Below are 24030 nucleotides of genomic sequence, written 5' to 3'. Positions count from 1 at the left end.
TAGAGTAGTGAGATACGAACGCTAAGTTATGTGTTTACTGATGTAACGTTATACGTTAGTTCATTGACAGATTGATGTTGATGTTACAGCTAATGGTCATGAAAAACTTTTTTTTGGTAAATGTAGGCTTGTCCGTGATGCGTAACATTATCTATGCAGTGTTACAACTGTCAGGGCTGAAGCACTAAAATTTTACTGATCTGATTAAAAAATAACCAGTCTGTGAGACTATGACAGTCATTAGGCACATGAACAACACATAACGTTACTCAGACAGGAGCTAATACCTTTTTCAATGTTGTCGTTTATAAAGCAGTCTGGTGAAATGATTCGCGCAAACATGAAAGCATTGACGTTGATCGTGGGTAATATTCCCTTCGAAAACAAAACTCAGCCACTGCGGCTTCAGCGGTTCGGATTTAGGAACATCAAAATGACTGCTGTGTTCGTTATTACACCCAAGAACAGAACACCACAATCGCTTAGACGCCATTCTGCTCCAGCGTATCAACAATGGCTGACAGCTCGCTCAGGGCGGGTCTGTGTTGAAACGCTGCTGTCAATCAACAATCGTGGGAGGGGCGTCCGACCGTGTGACGTCACACGGTCAGACGGCTCGATTTGAGATGGGGGAAAACATATAAGGAGACACTGGATGCATTTTTATCACTATATGATGGCTGTGTACAGGCACTGCCAACACATTTCAGTACAATCAACTTATAAAAGTGCATGTACCATTATATGACCCCTTTAAACTAAGTTCTCTTTCATGTCTTAGTGTGCTTAAACTGTCAAATACACACAAGGTTATGTCAAAGACACACAAAGTTCACATAAACACAGTCGGTTATGTCTGTGAACTTAAACAGCAAGTAAAGAAATTGCATGTGTATATTAGATCTGTGTATTAAAATGAAAGCAGCGTAACATACAGAACCTATATGCTGTTAATAGGAATCGAACAAAAGCAAAACAGAAAAACACTCACTGCTCCTGATTGAATAACTTTAGTAGCTTTAAGAATACATTTCTTACTTGAAAGTTAAGTTAAATGTTAAATGCTCTGGTGAGGAGATAAACATGGCGGAGTGTTTACAGCTCACTCAGGGCAGGGTCTATGCTAAGATGTGGGCGGGGCCAGTGGAATGTGACATCACATTGCATAGAAACTGAAAACAGCTTGTTCTGAAACACTTTTTTGATTCATGGGGATTATAAAAAAGGGATGGGTAGATTTTGACCATTATAGGATGGTTGTGTACACACTGCCAACACACATTTATGTTCAAACACCATGTAAAACTGAATTTTGCATAATAGGTTCCCTTTAAGGAGCACTGTAAATGCTTTATTCTTGACACACATGAAGACAAGAGAAACTGACACTGGTCACTGGACTGAACAGAATACCTGATCTCCCACACTTGATTTCAGTTGCCTTGGTAATACAATGTTGTTGCTGTCAGTTCAGACAAGATAAGTGTATCTGGCTAAAAACGTATCTGTTTTTCACTGTCATTAACTGAAGAGAAAAAACGCTAACAAGCAAGCCTAAAATAATCAGGGACTTGTTTTGAATCATTAATTCATCCTGAACGTTACTCTCTGTCTAATCTACGGCGAAAACAACTTTTTCCAAGTAGCATATTATCAGATTCAGACAAGGAGGCATGTGGATGCAACTGTCATTTAAAAGCTGAATACTAAATTTCAGGCACAGTTATCAACTAAAGATGTGACATCAAATGACATGTTCATATCGGATTCCTGACAGCTGACATAAATTGCATTGATTTTAGAATTCAGATAACATTAAGAAAGCAACAATGGAGATATCAAACCATACAGACTTCAAACTTTATAACACAAAATTAAATCAAAAAATGTAATTTCAATTTAAAAAGATATCTGTTTTAAACTAATGATTGAAAATACTGTTTAATGTTAAAAAAAGAATTTTTTTTTTTTTGGGCAGTAGCTTTCAATGTGTTCCTGAGTGAAAGGTATTACAGTGGATCACTACCGCACCGAATAGCAAGCAAATGTTACATTGTGCAAGATTATGAAGATGATTTATTTTCTTGTGTTTTTAATGATTGTGACTGACACAATTATTCTTTGGCAGTAGTCATCTTGCTCCTCAAACGATTCTGTCCAAAAGCATTGCATTTCATTGATTTCAGAGGGAATCACATGCACTCAGAATTACACCTCATGAGTAGATCCAGACGGAATATGCAGACCTTTGTGCACTGATTTGAGGGAAAATCTGTGGATGGATTTAAATATTGTAAACTGTATGGAAATCTGAGGTCTATGGCCGTTGCTTCTGTGTGAGACTTTTTGTGAGCCATCGGTTATTGAGCTAAATTAGAAAAAAAAGAAGAGAAAGTGCAATCAAGCTTCCTTTCAGAAGTAAGCAATAATTAACCGCTTTCCTGTTTCAACAGGAAAGCCTTGATGTTCATATCAGTAGAAACAGTGGTGCTGCATGGTTTAAGCAGATAGTGGCTGGATAAAGGCACAGCGTGAGGATCTTCTTCCCTTGGCCTGGCATCTGGCCCTCATTCCTGCAGTTTGAAGTGGAAGCTATTTGTGCTCCACTGGGTGATGTCACAGTTTAGCATGGTGCGCTCTGTAAAGCTCACGTTTCCCTCTCGGTCGATCAGGATAACTGTATTGGTCCTGTGATGGATAGACACAAATATGACACTGGTTAAACATCAAAACTGGAGGGTAAAAAAAGAGCAGGGTTACACTCAACCAGTTCATGCTGCACTTTCTATGGAGAGAGAGAGAGAGAGAGAGAGAGAGAGAGAGAGAGGTGAAAATAAAAATAGCATGATGGGACCTTGTGCCGTATCCCGGTGAGCGCACACACACTGCAGAAAGGGCTCGGAGCATGGCCTTACTGTAGCCCACACCTTGACTCTCCTGTGCGGGGTCCGGGGTGTTTCTGGAAAAGGCAGAGGGGAGATTTATATGACTCCTTTAGTGTGCCAAATCATCCTGGTGTTTTATTGAGATCTGATTAATTAAAGAATGCAGAGAAATGCAAGGTAGGCATATATACATATACATACACATATACAATACTGTTCATTCTAATGTGCTGTAGTGCTCTAGAAACATTTCTTATTATAATCAATTTTGAAAACAGTTATGCTGCTTAAAGGTGCAGTGTGTAATTTTTAGCGGCATCTAGTGGTGAGGTTTGCGAATTGCAAACATTCAGTCACTCACTGCCTATCCTTCAAATTGCAAACTCTAAGTAGAAGCTACGGTGGCCAACGTAGGATCGGAAGATGTCGTTGTCTGAGTCTGAGTCAGCAGAGAGTAGCAAGTCAAGCAATGAGGTTTCTTTATATTATATTTTATATTAAATTATATTTACTTAATTGTTCAGTAAAACCACATTATTGCGATTGTTATTTTTACTTGTTCATCATTGTGTTAGTCTTTTATTCACTGACTTTACCATAGCTTGTTTCCATGCTAGTTAGTATAAGATAAGAGCTATGGATAAGAGCATCAAAGCAGCTAGGTAAGGGGAAATAGCTAACGTTACAATGTCCGAGGCGTCGTTCAGACAGCATGTTTTTCTCCACGTTTGCAGAGTCAGGGACAACCTGAGTATTCTGCTGCGTCTTTTTCTGCTGCTTCTCATTCAAGTTAGTGACGAAACGCGCTCTGTAGCGTTGTTTGTTCGCTGTCGGCTACGGTAGAAACATGACGTCACGATATGTCGACCTTCATAGAAGGGGGGTGCCCACGGTTATGTAGATATAAATGACTCATTCTAAGGTAATAAAAACATAACGGTTCATTAAGTAAGGTCTTTATACACCAATGAAAACATAGTTATGGATCTTATATTGCATTTCTGTCAATAGATCAATAGAAATATCACACATTGCACCTTTAATATTTTTGTGGATAGTGATACATTTTTTTTCAGGATTCTTTAATTAAACGTACAGTATGGAATTTTTCGCCACTAGGGGTCGCTAACCTATTTACAATAACAAAGGCGTAGTTTGATGACGCAACATTTGCTAAGAATTATGGATCTTGTCGTCAACGTCAAGCCGACCGATCTAATAATGTTTATGGATGACTGAATACATTGATGTTTTTATCATGACTGTGATATGAAGCAGTTCTGGATTGCTAAGAGACAGCTATCAGCTCCACAAGCGACGCGAGTCCCGCGGATATAAAAGGAATATGGACATTTCATTCTACCGAACTACACGCAAGAGCAGAATTACTACTCACAGGTCAGTTTATTAGACAAATTAAACTTGTGAGGTAACGCAGCGCTGTTTCACTTGGTCTAACATTACACTATCACACTAAACTGCATTTGAATGTGTTGAAATGTATGTGTTAGTTTGTCTGTATGAGACTAGCAGTAAGCTAGATCAACATAAGAATAACATACAGATCATATTCTAACATTTTATCATTGTTGAACTATATAACATTGATTAGTTTTATGTAAATGTGCTCACCTGTTTAATAAAGTACATGTAGGAGTGGTCGAGTCTCGGACGTGGAGCTCTCGTTTATATATGGGAGCTCTCGGCATCTCGAAAACACCGCGCTGATATTGATTCTCGTTTTAGTTCTCCTTTTTTATCCAAAGTCTGCTTGCCATGGTCCATAATGTTTGAACGAAACAACAACAGCGTGCAAATAGACATTGCGAACTACAGTGGTCCACGTCTGTCGTCTTGGTTACTATCAGAGGGCTCTACTCTAGTTCATAGCTCTGGTTACCATGGCAGTACAAGCGGAAACCAGGGACAACGCGGATATGACGCCATTGACTGCGACAAAACGGAAATAAAGAAACGTGACGTTTCTCGAATTAAATTACAAATTTCTCCTGGCTTGAAAGTTGTTGGAAACAGTCGGGATAATGTAAGTAAACAACTAAAAAAAATATATAACATAGATATAGTGATTTTTGCTATTTTTAAAGCAAAAAAGTTACATATTGTGCCTTTAACAGAAAGTAAATAAAAATAACTAAATTGATTTGGAATAGATTTCTAATACTACCCGATTGCAAAGCTTTGAAAATATGAGATCTAAGAACTGACATAGGACAAGATTATTTACTTAAACATATCTGGTTTTGAATTTGAATTTAATAACCCTTACTGATGAATACATAATTGTTATGAATGCAAATAGGTTCATAATGTCTAATCAGATGTCTCGGTTTCATTCTCATAAATTATCTAAAAGGTCATTGCAGACATGGGTAGGCTACCTGTCTGTCTCTGATAAAGTGATGAAATAAAAAGGAAATGTTTGATAAAACAGTGAAAAACAAACTATGCTTAACATGGATGTAAGCCGTGGATTCATCTGATGGGTCTCTGAAGGGCTGCTTTTTAATATCGAATTTCATTATGATATGCTGCCTGCATTTACTTTATAAAACCTGAAGAAATAAAAAAAGGCTTTAAAAATCATGCTGCTGGTGCTTCAAAGATTCTATAATGTAATTGTCCAGAAATCTATTTGTTTTGTGTCTCAAGTGCTTCTTGAGGATCAAAAAGGATGGATGTTGGTTTGATTGTTTAAGAAAGATAAAAGTAGATGGAAGATAAAAAGAAACAGAAGAAAAAAAGAGGGCTAAGCAAGAGAATAGTGGTTTTCATAATGAAGCAGCATGCACACTTACAGCTCCTCATTGTTGAGGATATGGAGAAGTTCCTGCACTAAGCCATCAGAGGGCAGTGTTTTACTAACTACACTGGTGAACAGTTGTTTGCCATGCTGCAGTTTTCTCCAAGGAGTTTCCAGAAGAGAGTTACTCAACCCATAGATTCCTGCTGAAACAAACACAATCATCCATCACTTCCTGTGAGTTTTGAGACACACCCACCAATCTGGTGCTGAACGAGTTGAAAGTGGTCTGTAATGCAGACGGTAGGTGCTTTATGCAAGACCACTGGCGTCTGAACACAGAGCTGCTCACGGGACTGAACAAACCTGCTTTGAGATGAATGGGCTCTGAACTGTCCTTGTTTCCATAGTAACACAATGTGTCTTCATTGGCCCTGTATTCAACAACAGCGAGAAAAAAATTAGTGCTCACCGCTAAAAGACAATCAAACACATATTTTTAGCTACATTACATCATTTTCTTTTCACTTTTTTTTTATTCATCCAAAATGTGACAAATTCCGTGACATTCTGCATTAAACAGTAAATTCCATTTTTATGAATGGATTCTGCGATCCTGTCCACGTTTTCTGCATCCCTAACTTAATGCCATGATATTGAATTTAAGACTTTCTGCTCCAACGTAAGACATTTTTAAGTCCTTAAATTGTGAAAGGTCGAATTAAGACTTTTTAAGACCCGCAAAAAACCTGATTACATATCTCAGACAGATAGATTTAACGATAGAACGATAGACAAAGACAGACAAGAATATAACAATTGATAAGATAGAACAGATAGACAGGCAGAACAATAGATCAACAGAACATTGGACAGACAGACAGACAGACAGACAGACAGACAGACATAGATTAGATAGATAGATAGATAGATAGATAGATAGATAGATAGATAGATAGATAGATAGATAGATAGATAGATAGATAGGACATGTTCCTGATTTCATACACATTAAAATAGTGGATGAATCCTCAATGAAGCTTATTACTCCTGATGGGACTGCTGTTTAAGAGGACAGAATCAAAATTTTATTGGCCCAGGAGACACAGGAGGATGTCTATGAAAAGAGAACTGGCCAATTTAGGGGTTTTGAAAGACTTTGAGAAGGACATCAATAATGCTGGCGGAACTATTTGGCAGCGATGGCAAACCACGACGAAGAGAAAGACAGAAAGGAAAGGACTTCAGAAGCCTCAGAACTCTGGAGAGCCTGCTGAATAAGTACTAGGGTTAAAATAAGTATGCAGAATGCAGACTTACAGTAAAACCACATCTGTTTTAGGAATCTTCAAATGAATGTTTATTAATGGCATTTTGCTGAGCTACATTACTTTCTTTAGGAGGATTAAGTGCACCATGGAGATGTGATTACAAAGTTATTTGTGATTACAAGTGATTACAAACATTTTTATATTTTATACTTATAAAGTTAGTTGAAGATAGTTAAAGATAACTGACAGCACGTACTTAATGGATCTATATCTTTCACATCTTCTTGCACTTGAACGGACAATTTCACACAAAATTGTTATGTCTTAAGTGAATGTAAAAAGTTGAGAAAGTGTGTACAGTATCAGTATATTGGATCCGTGCATTATGTCTTAAAGTGACAGCAGCATAATAATCCTGCTGTATTTTTAATGTTAAACAAACAGACTCACTGCAAACATTTATTTCTGTATTCAATTTCTGTACCTAATCTACCTAATCTGTATCCAACTACTATTCTGAATAGATATTATATACTATATTATATAGATCTACCTATAAAACCTGAAAAGTTTTGTGTTTATTTGTGTTATTGCTTGTAGCTTTATTATTTTTTCTTATTTTATTACAGACTGTTTACTTGACTTTAATAGTGTTTGAAATCTATATTTTATATTTATGTAGAATTCTTTTATTTGCATTCTTGCATTCTATGTAAAAAGTCTGGCGAGTAAAATAAAAAATGTTCTAGCCAATGGCGACTCGAGCTTCAGTGTGTCCGTAGAGGGTTGTTAAATATACAAAACTCCCCCGTCATGTCATCGGGGTCTATAAAAAGAACTTACTTTGACAGCCTCAAACTAAATTTATTTTAATAATGGTCTTATCTATCTCCACTAATGCATTCATTTCATTGAAAGACTCTAAACATGGGGGCATAACAGACAAATAGTCTTCCAAAGATGTATTAATGCAATATAATAACTGCTATAAAACCAACAATCAGCTCAAGTTACAAATTCATTTTGTACTGGAGGCTTCGGTACAATTGGAACATATGCTGAATATTTTCACTTATATTATCTTGCAAAATAAATTCAAAAAGTAAACTTTTTGTTTACCAGTTTTAACCACTATGCCAATGTGATTTTGCTTTGAGATTTGGATCAGACAGACCAAGCATTACACGGCTAAAACATTCGGTCAACTAGTCAGCAGACAAAAATGTTACGGTTACACACCCAAGTGACCCAACTATGTTTCAAGAATCTAATTTTAACTACACCCATAACAGTAACACTATCCAACTACACCCATGCATGCCACACATAAAATGACCTCAAGTCTTATAATATACAGAAACAAATTTATATCATGAATTTTTTATATATATATTTAGGCCTATTTGTATGTCTCCCACACTGTAAAAAAAATATTTTCATGATTTGTAATCACAAAATTTTTTCTTTTGTCAAATCAACTTAGATCATTTATGTGGTTCAGATAACATAATATTTTGAGTTCCTGATGATTAAACCAATCTCCTTCATTGTATTAACTCAATTTTTCAATTTTAATGAACTTAAAATTTTAAGGCAAAAAGGTTACTTGAAAAGTTAAACCAAGAATATTTTTTACATTGCAGTTTTAATACCTTTTCCTTATATCCAGTTGTAAGAATGTTTCTAAAGTTTTATATATACTTTATATTTTATAAATAAAGTGGTCACTGCTGTGCCTTCAATGTAAATGCCCTACCCGCACATAAAATGAGAAACAACATATATTCGTGAACTTCCGGTTTAAAAAAACCTTTCTATTCATCAAAGAATCCTGAAAGTTCCCACAAAATAATTAAGCAGCTCATATTCAACATTGATAACAAGAAGAAATGTTTCTTGAGCACCAAATCAGCATATTAGAATGATTTCTGAAGGATCATGTGACTGAAGACTGATGCTGAAAATTCAGCTTTGCCATCACAGATTTAAATTACATTTTATAATACACTCAACAATTTTAATTCGCAATAATATTTGACAACATTACTGTTTTTACTGTATTTTTGATCAAATAAATGCAGCCTTGGTGAGCATAAGATACTTATTTCAAAAACATTTAAAAAAAATTACAGAATGCACACGTTAATCTCCAAAGATCGAGGGAAATTTGATTCCTCGTGAAATTAGCCCTTGAAAGAATCTATACTCTATATGTGAAAGCTGTGAGCAACACTCTCAAAGTGGAGTTTGAATAGCAAACCTGATAAAACAAGCAGGGAAATGTTTCAATGGGCTGAAATGCCATATAAAACATAAGGCTATTATCAGTGTTGTCAGTCACATCCCTGTAGACTAGAGGAACAAACAAAATCTCTTTATTCTTTTGGAAAGGCCGTCTCTATTTACAGAAGACAGCTGTATTGATTTCAGCACAAAATGCCCATTGTAATTCCTCAGAGTTTATCTGGACATGTATCATTTTGTTCTTTGTGGCTGAGGAAAGAAATGGAGAGTATGATAGGCCCAATAATGATCTTGTTTATTAAAAGGGTAAACAAATGAATAACACTCCCCATGGCTATCGCTTTCTGTTCTGTTCCATTACAGAGTGTGGGAGTTCGAGTGGCGTTACAATGTATTTTCCGTTCATAAATACAGGCTTGAAGAGACAGAGACGAATGGACAAATATTATCCCTCCATCCCCTCAGATGACAGCATGGACTTAAGTAATACATCACTACATTAGCAGACAGCCTTTCAGCAAGCTAAAGGATGGGGTGATAATGTCTTGTCTCTAGCGCACGGCTAACTGCTGTCATTAATGTATCTCCTTAAAATTTCTCCTGAAATTCTCCTTAAATGATAATGGTCACAATATAGAGCATCGAAAATATATTAGAGGCATTGGATACAAGGTAGGAGTTGATTAAATTAAGGACAAGGTAAAAAAACAATCACAGAGTTCGCTGTTTTAAGCACATACTACTTTACACACAGCAGCGTCAATCAAATTGCTGCAGGTTGGCAATTCGCTGAGCACTTACTATTCGGCTATAGTGTCTATCAAGAGACGGTTTACGTGAGCTACATTGTGTTCACTCTTATTGCTGTTGCATTGTGAATGCATCTTCAGGCAACAAGTTTGCTAATGTAAAATAAGCATAGGCATCCTCTACAGCACTGAACCACCAATATGGTATTACACATAAAAAAAACAAAAAACGAATTATTTCAATAAACATCATTATTTTTTTACTTTAATACGTGGAATCATGAAACCTCATCTTCTTAAATCACCTCAAATGACTATGATCTGAGAAAGTCGCGCTGCTGGAAACACGCCATCTGTTCGGACTATATTCTAAATAGATTTCTTAAGCTTCGGTATATGGAGAGCAGGTGGCGGCACCAGGGCCTACTGTCCCTTTCAAGGACTCCAGAGATTCAGTATCATCACTGTCATGTCATCCTCATTACAAATGATAAAGAAAGTGAGATCATGAAAGAGAGGCACTTCACTCTTAGTTATTTCTAAACAGGCTTGATGTGTGATGTCAGCACCAAGTGGTTATAATTAGTGACAAGTGGTTTTAATTAGTGAACTGACAGCTGAGAGGTAAATGATTTAAAGGGTTGGTTCACCCAAAAATGAAAATTATGTCAGTAATTACTCACCCTCATGTTGTTCCAACCCTTTAAGACTTTCGTTTATCTTCGGAACACAAATTAAGATATTTTTTATGTAATCTGAGAGCTGTCTCACTCCTTCATAGGCTGTAAGGTAATCGATATCTGCCATCCCAGAAAAGTTAGTAAAGACATTGTTAAAATAGTCCAAGTGACTACAGTGGCTCAACCATAAGTTTATCAAGTGACAAGAATACTTTTTTTGCGCAAAACCCCCCAAAAATAACGACTCTGAGTGAGTTCGCGTAGTGTAACAGCACAGCACCTCTGGGCCAACATCACACGCATCATACACATGACCAGCGCCGGCCAATAGTGAGCCTACGTTCTGACGTACAACCCAGAAGCGCTGCGCTGTTACAATACGTGAACTCACTCAGAGTCGTTTTTTTTGTTTGTTTTTGCACACAAAAATTATTCTCGTCGCTTGATAAACTTAAGGTTGAGCCACTGTAGTCACTTGGACTATTTTAACAATGTCTTTACTAACTTTTCTGGGATGGCAGATATCGATCTCCTAGCAGCCTATGAAGCAGTGAGCCAGCTCTCAGATTACATCAAAAATATCTTAATTTGTGTTCCGAAGATGAATGAAAGTCTTACGGGGTTGGAACAACATGAGGGTGAGTAATTACTGACAGAATTTTCATTTTTGGGTGAACTAACCCTTTAATTGGATTTAACTGAAAGATTCTGTAAGAATACATCACATTATAATTGTTTCTTTACAACAGTAGAAACAAAGGCAATTCAGGTTTTAATTGGCAGCATTGTGTAGATGTAATAATGAATAAGCTATCAAGATCATATCATGAAATATCTAATTTAAATTATCTTTTTAAATAGAGTTCGATGTACTATGTAAACTTAATTATGACTGTATTTTCCACCAAAAACCTTAACAAGTATAACAAGTATAACAAGTTGAGCTCAGAAAAACAGAACAAAACAAAATTTTAGAGAAATCACTAACAGTAAACATTTAAGATTTAGTCAACATTTTCACCATTTAAGCAAAATTATGTATAAGCAAAGAACCAAGAAAGATTTGCCTTCCACCACTTACCTGAATTCAGCAGTGAGGAGATTAAAGCCATTATATAAATTAGCTTCTGAAGACACTTTACGGAGGTACGCAAAACTGTCCAGGTTATCCGTCAAATAGTTGGACACCAGGAAACCTGAGTAAAAATGATCAATGAAAACAAGCATGTATCAATAATACAACCATGGATTGTAAAAGATAAGGAATCGATTGAGAACTGCTTGCAAAATTTCTTTTCGTCCACTCTGAAATATATGCATAAAATGTTTAAGGTAGATTTTGAGAGCTAATTGCTGAAATTAATAAAACTTGTTGAACAAGATGCACTGAGCCATATTACTCCAGATCTTACACACAGCTGTTGTGTACAACCATCCAAATAACAGCCGAGTTGTGTGCATTATATTTAGTGTCATGGCTTGGGAACAGAGGGGTGGGGTGTGTTCGACATGCTTTTGATGGTAAGTGCTAGTGAGGTGTCAGCCTATAAAGAGGCATAAACAGACATTGGAGTGATGAAAGTGAGGAGTCTAGTTCAGATGAGTGGAGATCTGCAGTGAACAGGTGCTCGCGGATCCGGCCTTACCACCCATACCACGTGCTTATGTGAATATACAGTATCAGCAATCATTAAGAATCACACAATTTAGGCAACCCTACTTGATGTTCGGATTAATTTCTTCAGCATTGTTATAAGTAAAGACCTTCCAGACAGAATGTCAACACTGTATACAGACAAAAACTATATAATTAGAATAAGGTTCATCTTGGAGCAATGAAACTTAAAAATGTGGGTGAAAATAATGATGTTGAAACAGGGGTCATTTTAATCTCTAATTTAACATCTAATAAACATCGAAGTACTCTGGTGGCACATGTGGATAGAACTTTCTTCTTTTCATTTCTTTGTACAATGTTACAATTATTATAAGTGGTTCTTGCAAAGACAAGTATTGCTCTGGGTGAGAAGTTTGTTCTAAACCTCTGATGAAAGATACTTCAAATAACAGTTTTAATTTAGCAGTGAAGTGTGCCATGACTTTAAAAATCCCCATAGACTTGCATCAAAAGAGGAAATTGAGTCCTATCTAGGAACAAGAGACTTTTGAGGATAATCTAGCAACCAACCAGAAGACCCATTCAAACACAAAAACGATCCATCAAATGTTACCATCATTGTGTATTGTCTATCCAGTTTTTGAAGTCTCTGCGTTCACTGATACTGTATGTAGATATAGTGTCTCACACTCACTATTTATTGTATTAATTATTTAGATGTTTCTAAGAAAAGCATATACTTTAAAAGTGTGGTTTAATTCAATGTTATATTGTTTGAGTGAAATGTATTGCAAAGGAAACTTCAACTAAATAGATATTACTCAACCTTTTACTAGCCAAGTTAAAATTACTTATTTTCTTTGTTACTTTCACTTAACTTATGGAATTAAGTAAACTCTACTTAACTAAGTTAAATTTACTTAAAAAATATGCGTGTGAAATATACTTCTTTTTTTCTAGATGCCTGCTTATTTGAAGAGAAAGTACATGGATGATGAAGGCTTTTTAAAGGTGAATTATCTTACTATTAAGCATCATTTGTCTGAGTAATACATTGATTAAGTGTGCCTAGTCAACTGCCCAGTAATAGTGGTACATTAATACAAATGGGTGAATAATCAGCACTACCTCTCCCCTGGGCATCTGGATTTTGCCGTGCTTCCAGGTAATTGGTCAGTGCTGCCAGTTTTCCTCGTTTGCTAATTCCCAGCCATGAACCACCTTCCTTCCCCTCTTCCATGTCCAGACCTAAAGACAGAAAACAAAAAGTCACACTGTTATTTAATGTCAAAGTGAGCATATGAGCATAATGACAATCTGGTCTGCTGGCTATAATAATCAAACCAGCAGGAGATCAGATTTAGATGTAACGAACAGCTCAGGAGTGTTCAGTGAGAATGACCTAGACTGAAGGTACAGAACAATATTTTTCATCTTGATTTTGAAAGAAAACAGAACTTTATAGGCCCAAGGACACTGATCTGTCTAGAACAGACTAGTGCTTTGAAAAATGAGAAATTCTCACAAATTCAACAGTGCTGCTAGATGGCTTCATACAAAATTACTCTTCAGACAGATAAGGGCTTCTTCCTTGGCAGCAGAATTTATTTCTACCACTGTCATAAAAGCACCCATCAATCAATCAATTCTTTCTGACCCCAAGATTGAAGGGGGGAACATGGACAGGAAAAACAAACAAATAAGCTCCATGATCTTCTGCAGTTATAGTGATTTCTGTTCTGAGATGTATTGTTTTTTAGACTGTGGGTCATCAGTCAATTAAACAATTCTTAATCCTTGAGGGTGGTCAGCTGAATCCTGACAATGGAACACTTAATCAATGTGACATTAAGAGAGGAAAAGGTAATCATCCATGTGTGATTATGATTGAATTCCAAATACTGAGGCATGATGCAAGAGACTCAAGAACAAGCTTCTCTTCTAAATAATTCCATGTTTCCTCAGGAAATTAATCTTCAATATTTCTCTCTAGACATATAATTGAAAATACACCCAATGGAAACATCCAATATATAAATTTGAAAAAGGAATATTTTGTGAAACTGTTTTTTTTAGTTCTGTGGCTGTGATATATGTTAACCTACCAATATCCGTTGCCAACTTGCCATGATTTTTGGAATGACTTATTGCGAGAGGAAAAAATAAAATAATTTAATCACATAACATAGGTTAATGGAAATGCCTTCATTTCGCAAGTTTTTAATCGAAATTTAAAGGCACACTATGCAAGATATGTACCTTAATATAACAGCTTGGTAAACAAACTCGTAGTAGGACGAATCATCCCTATAGCAAAGCAGGGGTGAACGCCGCTGGCAAAACCAGCAATGCAGGTTTGAGAGGTGGCGCCCCGACAAATCTTGCTTTTACGGCACAACGTCACATACATTAACAACATATGAAGCAGCCTCTATGGAAGACACTAGCACGCATTTCAGACGTGAATCATGGCAGAGTTGACCAAGAAAGCACGGTCGGAAGAGTGCAGAGACGGCTCTGCGTGAGTGGTATTTACGACAGTAACGTTAAATACAAGTACTCCACAGCGCTGTTTGAGAAAAACGGAAACTGCATAGTGTGCCTTTAAAAAAAAGTTTTGCACAAATCTGTAATGGAAACCCGGCTACTGACTCACTGGATGACAGTTTAAACCAGCATGAAGTAGTTTGAGGAATTGGATTTTGCCATTTTCTGGTGGCATCAAAGCTATGAACTGTAAAACACATAGCAGTAAATAATCTAGATACCCACAAGCTACATTTTCTCATATTTTCCAAATTAAATAATAGTTAGCCTTTTAAATACGGCTAAATAGTGCAAGATCTGCCTCTTGAGTTCAAAAAGCTAAAATAAAAATTAGGGGGGAAAAAAATCAAGATAAACTTGTCAAACACACTACTTGACTAGCTGGTTAGTTGAAAAATAAAGTATTAAAGTTCAAGTTAAATAATGAGATAAATTAGCCAACCAAGCTACTCAACAAATACTCATGCTAATCCATCCCTGCCCGTAAATGGCACATAAAACCCTCCCAAAACAATCTGTGTTTGGTCACTTAACATGCCAAACAGTTTCGTCCTGTCTTAGTGGGCTGTTATTCTTGACCAGAATAACATGCAACATGGGCTAAACACAATGCCAGTCAAACGTCTCGCTATGTAAAAAAAAAAAAAGGCTCTTGAAGAAACTCTTGTTCATCCTAAAATGTAGGACCTCAAGAACTTTTATAGAGTTCAGACAAACTGTGTTGAAATTGAAACCAAGATCTGAATTCCTCAATAACACAGCAAAGTCAACAAAGTCTAAAATATTGGTGAGATAAAGCTGGACTTTGGATATGAAATATTTCTCTAATATTTGAAAAATAAGAATGATTTTACCGCTGAGGATCTCACTGTTGCTGCCCCAGAAGTCTGCAGCCTTGGACGGTCTGCTGTAGACCTCATCTCTGTTAGCAGCCAAAATAAGCCTGCATACAAAAAAGATGAAGGTGACTTCACACAATCTCTTTCACAGTATCCTTACTATACAATCATATTAATAACATATCATTTCTATAATAAAACACATCTCTATAACAGACCACCTTTAGAATCAACCATATAGTCTCAAAAATGTCATGCTGTGCTTTGTAATGTGCTACTCATGGGTAATGGGCATTGTGTTAACCAATAAAGGGCAGATTTTCAGTCAGACCTTCTGTTAGAGGGGGAGAGATTGAGGCTGGCACTGTTGAATGGGCTCAGAGGTCACATGTGCACCTAAATGTGTTTATCTCGCGCTGATCCCGAGAGAGCACTGACTGCTGTGCCAGCTACACACCAAAGGCCCAGAGAAGGCTCAGCTGTGATGCTGAAAGCTGCTGTGTGTGGCTTTATTGTCCCTGCTCAGGTCTGATGCTCAGTGGATGCCTCTCTGTAATTAATATTCAGTGTAATGGAATATTCGTTTATATCTTAGCATTTTGGAAGTAATTTGGGCTCAACCACACATTCTGCAATTTTTTTAAACAAACATTACAAGAATATAAAGCATAAATCAAAAGGCAACTAGGTGAAAGGACTGTAAGTTTATGGTAAACACTTTTCAGTAGTGGTCAATAGATATACATTTTTTTGATGTCCGATGCCATGCACTAACAATGACAGGATTTATTAATCTTAGTTAATGTTAATTTCAACATTTGCTTATACATTATTAAAATTAAAAGTCGTCTTTGTTAAGATTATTTAACGGATATGAACTAACAATGAGCAGTTGTATTTTTATTAACTTACATTAAAAAAGATGAACACATACTGTCAGAAACACATTGCTCATTGTTAATGTTAAGTAATGCATTAACTAATGGGTCCATATTGTAAAGTGTTACATTATACCATTTAATAAAAAAAAAAGAAGTAAATAATGCATACTGCAATTAAATATATATTTAAAATGAGAAATAATTTGAAATGTTTGATTAAAAATATTAACATTTAACATATTCAAATTAACAGGATGACACAAATATGCCACAAATATAGTTGCTGGATAATTTTCGATATTATTGTATGTGTAGTATATTAACATGATGCAAATACTTAAGTTTTTAAATATCACGGTTATGATCAATACAGTGTTTTATGACACTCCTAATGATACAGCTCTAAAATAACTCTATAAATTCATAAACTTTTACTGGAAAATGATGGCATATGATGCAGAACATTACTGTTTGTAGCTTTAAACACAATGATCAAGGGCAAGGCCATCACAAATCATTTGTGTTATCCCGCTAGATAACATTATCTTGGTAATAAATCAGCAGAATTTGCAAAGATAATGCAGAATACATCACACAATCAAAACGTTTAAGTCATGAAAATGGATGTACAAGATCAATAAATGTCAAATTTTGACGAAGCAGCGACGAGGTGAGATTTTTTGCCCCAAACTCTCTCAACACTGACTCCTTAAAAAACCCTGTCAAACTCACCTCGTTGAATCATTAACCAAACACAGTTGGTTGAGTAAATGTAAACAGTCGGGACATAGAAAAACATGAGTCAAGAGATCCGTGCATTAAGCCTTGAAGATGAAATGCAGCTCATTATTTCCTTGGCCATGCTTACAGCGAAGGTAAAACTTGCACTAACTGCTTAACAACAGCATGGAGAGTCACACGTCCACTGCACTTCCAGCCTGTGGAACCTGACGGGCTGACAGAGAAGAAGAAAAGCAGAGAGACAAAAAGTGATGCAGTATCCTGAGGGCTTTGCAGATTGATCTGCAATGGTTGATGCACCCCAGCAATATGTGCTCTGTACTGGAGACAGCTTGCAAAGCAGAAAAACTCCTCTCCATCTGAAAACAACTTACTGGCTTGACAATGTCAATTACACCAGACCTTGGGCAAGGTTATTACCCTCTTTGTCAGCCCAAATGGAGAGAATTCTCACAAATTCTCACTGAAAAAAGAATGGCAAAAGGATGACCGGACAAAGAGAGAGCTGAAAAGAAGTCAAGGGTAGATTAAGAGGCAGTTTTGGGAGAGCAGAAGGCAGTGATTTAGACAGAGAAGCAAACTCTATCTGTACGTGACAAAAAAATGAGGGTTGTGTTGGACGTTCAAATTCCTTTATGATAAAATCAAGTCTCGACTCCTCCCAACATTTGTTTCTCACTGAATATCTTATTTCATTCTGAAATACACTACAATTCAAGGTTTAGGGTCGTTAAGATTTTTTTTTATGTTTTTGAAAGAAGTCTCTTTTGCTCACCAAGGCTGCATTTATTTGTGCAAAAATACAGTAAAAATATTAAAGGGATAGTTCACCCAAAATTGAAAATTCTGTCATCATTTACTCACCATCAAGTTGTTCCAAATATGGAAAAAGTCAATGGGGTCCTATCAACATTCTACCAAAATATCTTCTTTTGTGTTCAGCAGAAGAGAGAAATTCATACAAGTTTGGAAGAACTTGATGGTGAGTAAATGATGACAGAATTTTCATTTTTGGGTGAACTATCCCTTTAATATTGTAATATGCTAAACAACTTTTCTATTTTAAAACGTAATTTAGTCCTTTGATGGTAAAAGCTAAATGTGTCAGCATCATTACTTCAGTCTTCAGTGTCACATGATCCTTCAGAAATCATTCTAATATGTTGATTTGCTGTCCAAGAAACATTTATTTGTATTAATTAATATAAATTATATAATATATAGGCTACATTAATTTATTTTTGATGAATAGAAAGTTCAAAACCACAGCATTTGTTTAAAAATATTTTTTTTTTAACAATGTAAAAGTCTTTACTGACAATTTTGATCAAATTCATGCAACCTTGCTAAATATAAGTATTAACGTTTTTCTTTTTTTTTATCTTACTGATTCCAAACTTTTGAAACTTTTTAGTGTATGTGTCACATTATGGAAGTAAAATGGGTTGAGAACAGCAATTAATGCTGTTATAGACAAAAAGAATGACACACCACACCTTTAAAGGTAAAGGTGAAATTGAACATATATTATATATAGTATATTTCAACCTAATCCTTTTATGTCATGAATTGCATTGCACACTCACACTCACACACTTTCAATTTCTTAATCTTCCTTTACACACACACACAAACAGTAATGCCCTCAAGTTCAGTGTTTGGCCTATATTTCATTTCAGTTTGGAGGCAGCAGGTCATCACAATGATCATATGATCAACAAATAATCACATTTTCTACATCCATGTCATCAAGGAATAAAAATGTGCACTATGACAGTGCTAAAATGTCAAAGGTAGGAGTTTTAGATGATTTGATTTCTAGCCTACATTTGAGACTATGCTGTATTTCAGAGACTTTTAACATCTCTGACAGGTACCATCTGTTCCAAAGATAAAATATTAGCACTAAGTGGATCCATTTTAGTGACATCAAAGTCATCATGGCCATATATAAGTAAAGTGACACAGACCTCCGGCCTGTTTTCTCTCAAAGGGATTTCAGAGCTGCTAGTTGTGAATGTGAGGTCAGAGGTTAACATGATGAACGTGAAATGGCTCCAAAAAGAGGCGTTTATATCCACCAAGCGAGTGCGATGGGAGGCAGGTTAGTTTTGAACTGTAATGTACTTTGCAATAATTGTACACTTCTTCTGGGTATTGAGGCAGAAACCCTCATTAATCTTAAAGGCATTTCTGTTTTTAAGCTGGATTAAAGCAACTGACCTGAATGGGGTGAATCATAGAGCAAGAGGGCTAATGATACAGTTTTTTATGCCAAATTGTATCCTCTGTCAGTAAAATATGCTCCAGAGGTCAGTGCTAATGATATGACATTACAGTTGCAGCCTAAAGCATGTCAGTGTTTTCCCAGTCTTTTTATCTTAAGTACCCCAAAACCCAAAGAGTAAGGCTCCATTACCATCATCAACATCAAACTTGAAATTAGGGATATGGATATGTAAAACTACATATTTTCAAAATCAAGTAGTCAATTGGTTGCTAAAAAATAACCCATTGTGAGATGTAACTTGTTGGCCAAAGATGTAAGGCTGAATGTATATCAATGTACCAGAGGATGAATTTAAAGACTATCAAGAGTGCAAAAGAGCACTGTTGCTAAAAGTACTAAAAAGATCAAATAAACTAAAACTACCATTCAAAAGTTTGGGGTCAGTAAGATTTTTTCAAAGATATGAATAGTTTTATAAGGCAAGTATGCATTAAATAGATAAAAAAGTTACAATGAATATAGTTATAGTGCTACAAAATATTTCTACTATTCTTTTGAACTTTCTATTCATCAAGAATAGATTACCAAAAATGACCAAATCACCAAACTAGCATATTAGCATGATTTCTGAAGGTCATGTGACACAGAAAACTGGAGTGCTGAAAAAATTCAGCTTTGCCATCACAGGAATAAATTATATTTTAAAATATATTAAAAAATAAAACAGTTATATTTAATAACATTTCACAATATTAAAGTTTTTACTGCATGTTTTCTTCAAATAAATGCAGCCGTGGTCAGCATAAGAGACTTCATTCAAAACATTTTTTTAAATCTTATCAACCCCACATTTTTTGAATGGTAAATGTATCAAGACGTTTTACACAGGATTTTCTTAAAAGGAATTCATAGGTTTTGGCTTGACAACAAAAAAATTAATTATTTGAAACTTCAGACAGCCTTAATATTAAGTCACATTTCTGTTTTATAGGCATAACAATTCACTCAATGAAAATCACTGTAAATACCCCCAACATCTGCTGAAGTACCCTCCATACACCTTGTTGGAATTCAATGCCAAGTGGATCCAAGCAAGTTGCAATGTTGCTAGGTTACAGGAGGCAAAACAAGCAGAAGTGCACTCTATAAACATCTGTTTATTCTGTAATATGGTTTTCACATTTACCCGATCTTAATTATAGTACATCTCTGCGCTGTTTTGTAAACAAGGTGATGCTACCCTAAATCAGAGGAACCAATGCAGCGCAAGACAACCTTTCAAGACAGCGTCACTGATTAGATTGCACATCCTGGGTTGAGTCATCTGTGACGCTAAACCACTGTGACTGACTCAATATTAGATAATCAAATTACAGCTTGTGGGGTAATAATCCTGATTAGCGTAGCATGTTACAATCTGACAGCATTAACGGAGGTAACCTCTCTGCAGTGAAGGGGAAAGAGGACATAGATTACTAGTCCATGCAATGTCATCCAAAACACATGATTCAGAGCTCATCAGGCAACAGCTTTTGAAAAAGAAAAGACTGACTTGGCTCTCTCTAGCTCTTTAGAGAAATTCATAAAACCCTGACCTAGGGACATTTCCTTTAGGGACTGAGAGCTTAAAACAGTGGTAGAGGTCATCAGGACCAACTTGATCCACACAATAGTTGTCTACACAGTCATTGCTATTATGGCATTTTACATTGAGTGCACACTACAAATTAGAGATTTAGACTAAATGGCATGATACTGATACAATGAAGTAACCTGGGATTTAATGTTAAATTTATGTAAACAAAAAGTTTTTTTCTAAACAAAAATGTACACTACCATTCAAAAGTTTGCAGTCAGTGAGATTTGTTTTAGAGAAAGGACATATTAAATTGATCAAAGGTGACATTTCAAAATGTTGTTGTTTTGAACTTTCTATTATCAAAGAATCCTGAAAAAAAAGTTTAATGGTTTCCACAAAAATTAATAAAAAAAATAAAATAAAAAAAAGCAGCACAACCACTTTCAACATTGATTATAATGAGAAATGTTTCTTGAGCACAAACTCAGCCTATTAGAATGATTTCTGAAGGATCATGTGACACTGAAGACTGGAGAAATTCAGGAATCAATTACATGTTAATATATATTAAAATAGAAAAATGGTTATTTTGAATTGTAATTATATTTCACAATATAACTGTTTTGTGGTTAAATAAATGCAGTATTGGTGAGTTTAAGAGAATTCTTTAAAAAAAAAAAAAATTTTTTTTAAATCTCACCGACCCAAACTTTTGAACGTCTATAAACAGTAAAACAAAATTGTAAAACGTTTACTGATCACAGAAATTAACATTATTTATGACACATGTAATAATAAAAGCTGTTTTATTATACATGAGATCACATGACCAGCTGAATAATGCCCACTCTTTTCCTGACACTTTTGCCAATGGAATAAATTTCACATTTGCCTGTGAAAAATTTATCATGACTCACTGTGAACATTTATACAATGTCATCATGGGTAACTGAAAACGTTTGCTTTGCATGATTCAGCATCCAATGGACGGTATCAAGTGCACCTTTAAAATCTGAAATATGGGCCAACGATTTTGCTTTGGTTTAGATGTACCTGAACACTTCATACTATTTAAAAAATGTATACAATGTTTTTTTTTTTTTTTTTTTGCCAGTATCAAACAACTTGTTCCCACACACATGTGCAAGAACTTTTCATATCCCTATTTGCATAACACATACACAGTAAAGCTTCTGGGAACAGGTGCACTACCTGTAGGCATTTTTGGATGCAGGCCGAGGGTCAAACTTCAAGAAGATGATGCACATGAGGAGGTCACTGATGGCAGGAGTTTTCAATCACAGTGAGGTCAGAGCTGCTAGGTGCTAGAGGAAGAGATGGAAGAGAGAATGAGACAATGGCTGCATCCAAATCGCACACTTCCCTACTATTTAGTTAGCGAAAAACTGTATGTGACAAAAGAAGAATGTCCGAATTCACAGTGTTCAAAAAAGAGTAGACAAAAAGTACCCGGATGACCTACTTCTTCCGGCGAGATTCTGACGAATTGTGTGCATATGATGAACACTTTACTATGCCATGAGGCCACCTGAGAGGTTTTATGAATGGTAGGTCACATGACAATGACAACATGGTGAATGTAGTACAGTACATCCAGATTACATTCATACTACACACATTCATACTATATAGAATGTACTTTTTTAGCGGTTGTGAAGTAGCCTAATTACTTATTCAGAATAAGTAGGCTAACTATTCAAGAGAGTATGCGATTTCGGACGGAGCCAATGGATTTTGGATAAAAAGGTGACAAAAGTAAACTAGTAAGCCAGAGGAAAGCCTTAAAGGGTATCAATCACACAAACACTATTCCATCAACAATTCTTACTTAAATCTTACAAAACCTCAATCTGAAGATAAATAAAATGAAACTGGTATCAATTAGACAGATAGTGCAGCTATAAATATTTCAGACCACAGGATAACACTACAACCATTGTCTCCTACCTGTCTTACAAGACATATTGTGCTGAACAGAAATGAAGACATGAAATACACATTTGTTTTAATGTGAAAGTAATCATTATAATAGAATATAGTATAATCCTGACCCTAAACATATGTCTTAAGAACACTGTATACATGAAAAAAAATCATAAACATTACAAATCTGACAGTTCGAGTTCAGAGTAAGTAACAATAAGCGTTTTAAGATACTACTATTATTATTATTATTATTAGGTGTATAAATGTATTACGTTTGACAGATAACTGCTGTCTTTGTTCCCCAGTGTGCTTTATTCACTGAGAATGATACAGTAGATTTAATGTCAGGCTTGTGTCAACTGAGAGAGGCTGATCTGACAGCAGGCTAGCAGTAGCATAACAAGCTTGCTAACTGGTCGGATAACTTGAAGACAGCGAACAATAACGAACAAACATTTGAGTTTGTTTTCTCTTTGGTTTATAACAGATATGATATGTCACTTACGGATCCATGTGTTGTCAATGATCACAATTGATTATGCCGCTACTGTGAAAGCTAACTTTGAGCACACTCAGGCTAATTCTTCACTGTACAAAGGGCTAAAACCAACCTCGCTTTGACGTCTTCAGAGAAATCCGGCTGTGATTGGCTGAAACTGGACCTGAAAGCGAGGACTGGACCCCGCCCACAGCATCGCAACCGTTTAGGGAACAGCGTTTTTATAAAAACATAACTGATCAGAATTCTAATCGAGCTCTCTTGTTGTCAGCTGTAAAAAACGGTATTTTTTACGAGTTTCTACTCTATTCTATTTCCATATTAAGTTGTTTATTAAACATTCACATTTTATTAAATTATTTAATATTAATTAAAAAATGGTTTGTTGAACTTATAAAATGTAAGAATGAACTAAGTTTGCATTGTTTTTGGTCATCGATTTTGAATTCTAAAACACTTGTTTAGCATTATTGATATGTGATTAAATATATTGACAGGGATTTAACAATCGCAGGAATTCGCCAATAAATAGGGACAACTTAAATATTTTCCCCAAAGA

General features: G+C 35.7%; 1 protein-coding gene across 2 annotated transcripts; it reads right to left on the bottom strand.

Moving 5' to 3' along the window:
* Nucleotides 1-884: 884 nt before the first annotated feature.
* On the bottom strand, nucleotides 885-23603 carry tango2 (transport and golgi organization 2 homolog). Of its 2 annotated transcripts, none has more exons than XM_084115291.1 (9): nucleotides 23478-23603; nucleotides 22238-22350; nucleotides 15610-15698; nucleotides 13337-13456; nucleotides 11672-11786; nucleotides 6013-6080; nucleotides 5702-5852; nucleotides 2855-2959; nucleotides 885-2688 (listed from the first exon to the last, which is right to left on the bottom strand). In XM_084115291.1, exons 2-9 carry the CDS (start codon nucleotides 22291-22293, stop codon nucleotides 2568-2570), a joined length of 825 nt encoding a protein of 274 aa, XP_083971417.1. In that variant the 5' UTR covers nucleotides 22294-22350; nucleotides 23478-23603; the 3' UTR covers nucleotides 885-2567. The 2 variants fall into 2 exon arrangements, with proteins under 2 accessions (XP_083971417.1, XP_083971418.1); XM_084115292.1 differs by having other exon boundaries at nucleotides 5702-5849.
* Nucleotides 23604-24030: the final 427 nt, after the last annotated feature.

Source organism: Abramis brama, assembly GCF_963993115.1.
Source record: "Abramis brama genome assembly, chromosome: 5".
Taxonomy (NCBI): Eukaryota; Metazoa; Chordata; class Actinopteri; order Cypriniformes; family Leuciscidae; genus Abramis; species Abramis brama.
The sequence above is the reverse complement of the archived record's forward strand: the minus strand, read 5'-3'. Positions and strand labels throughout refer to the sequence as shown.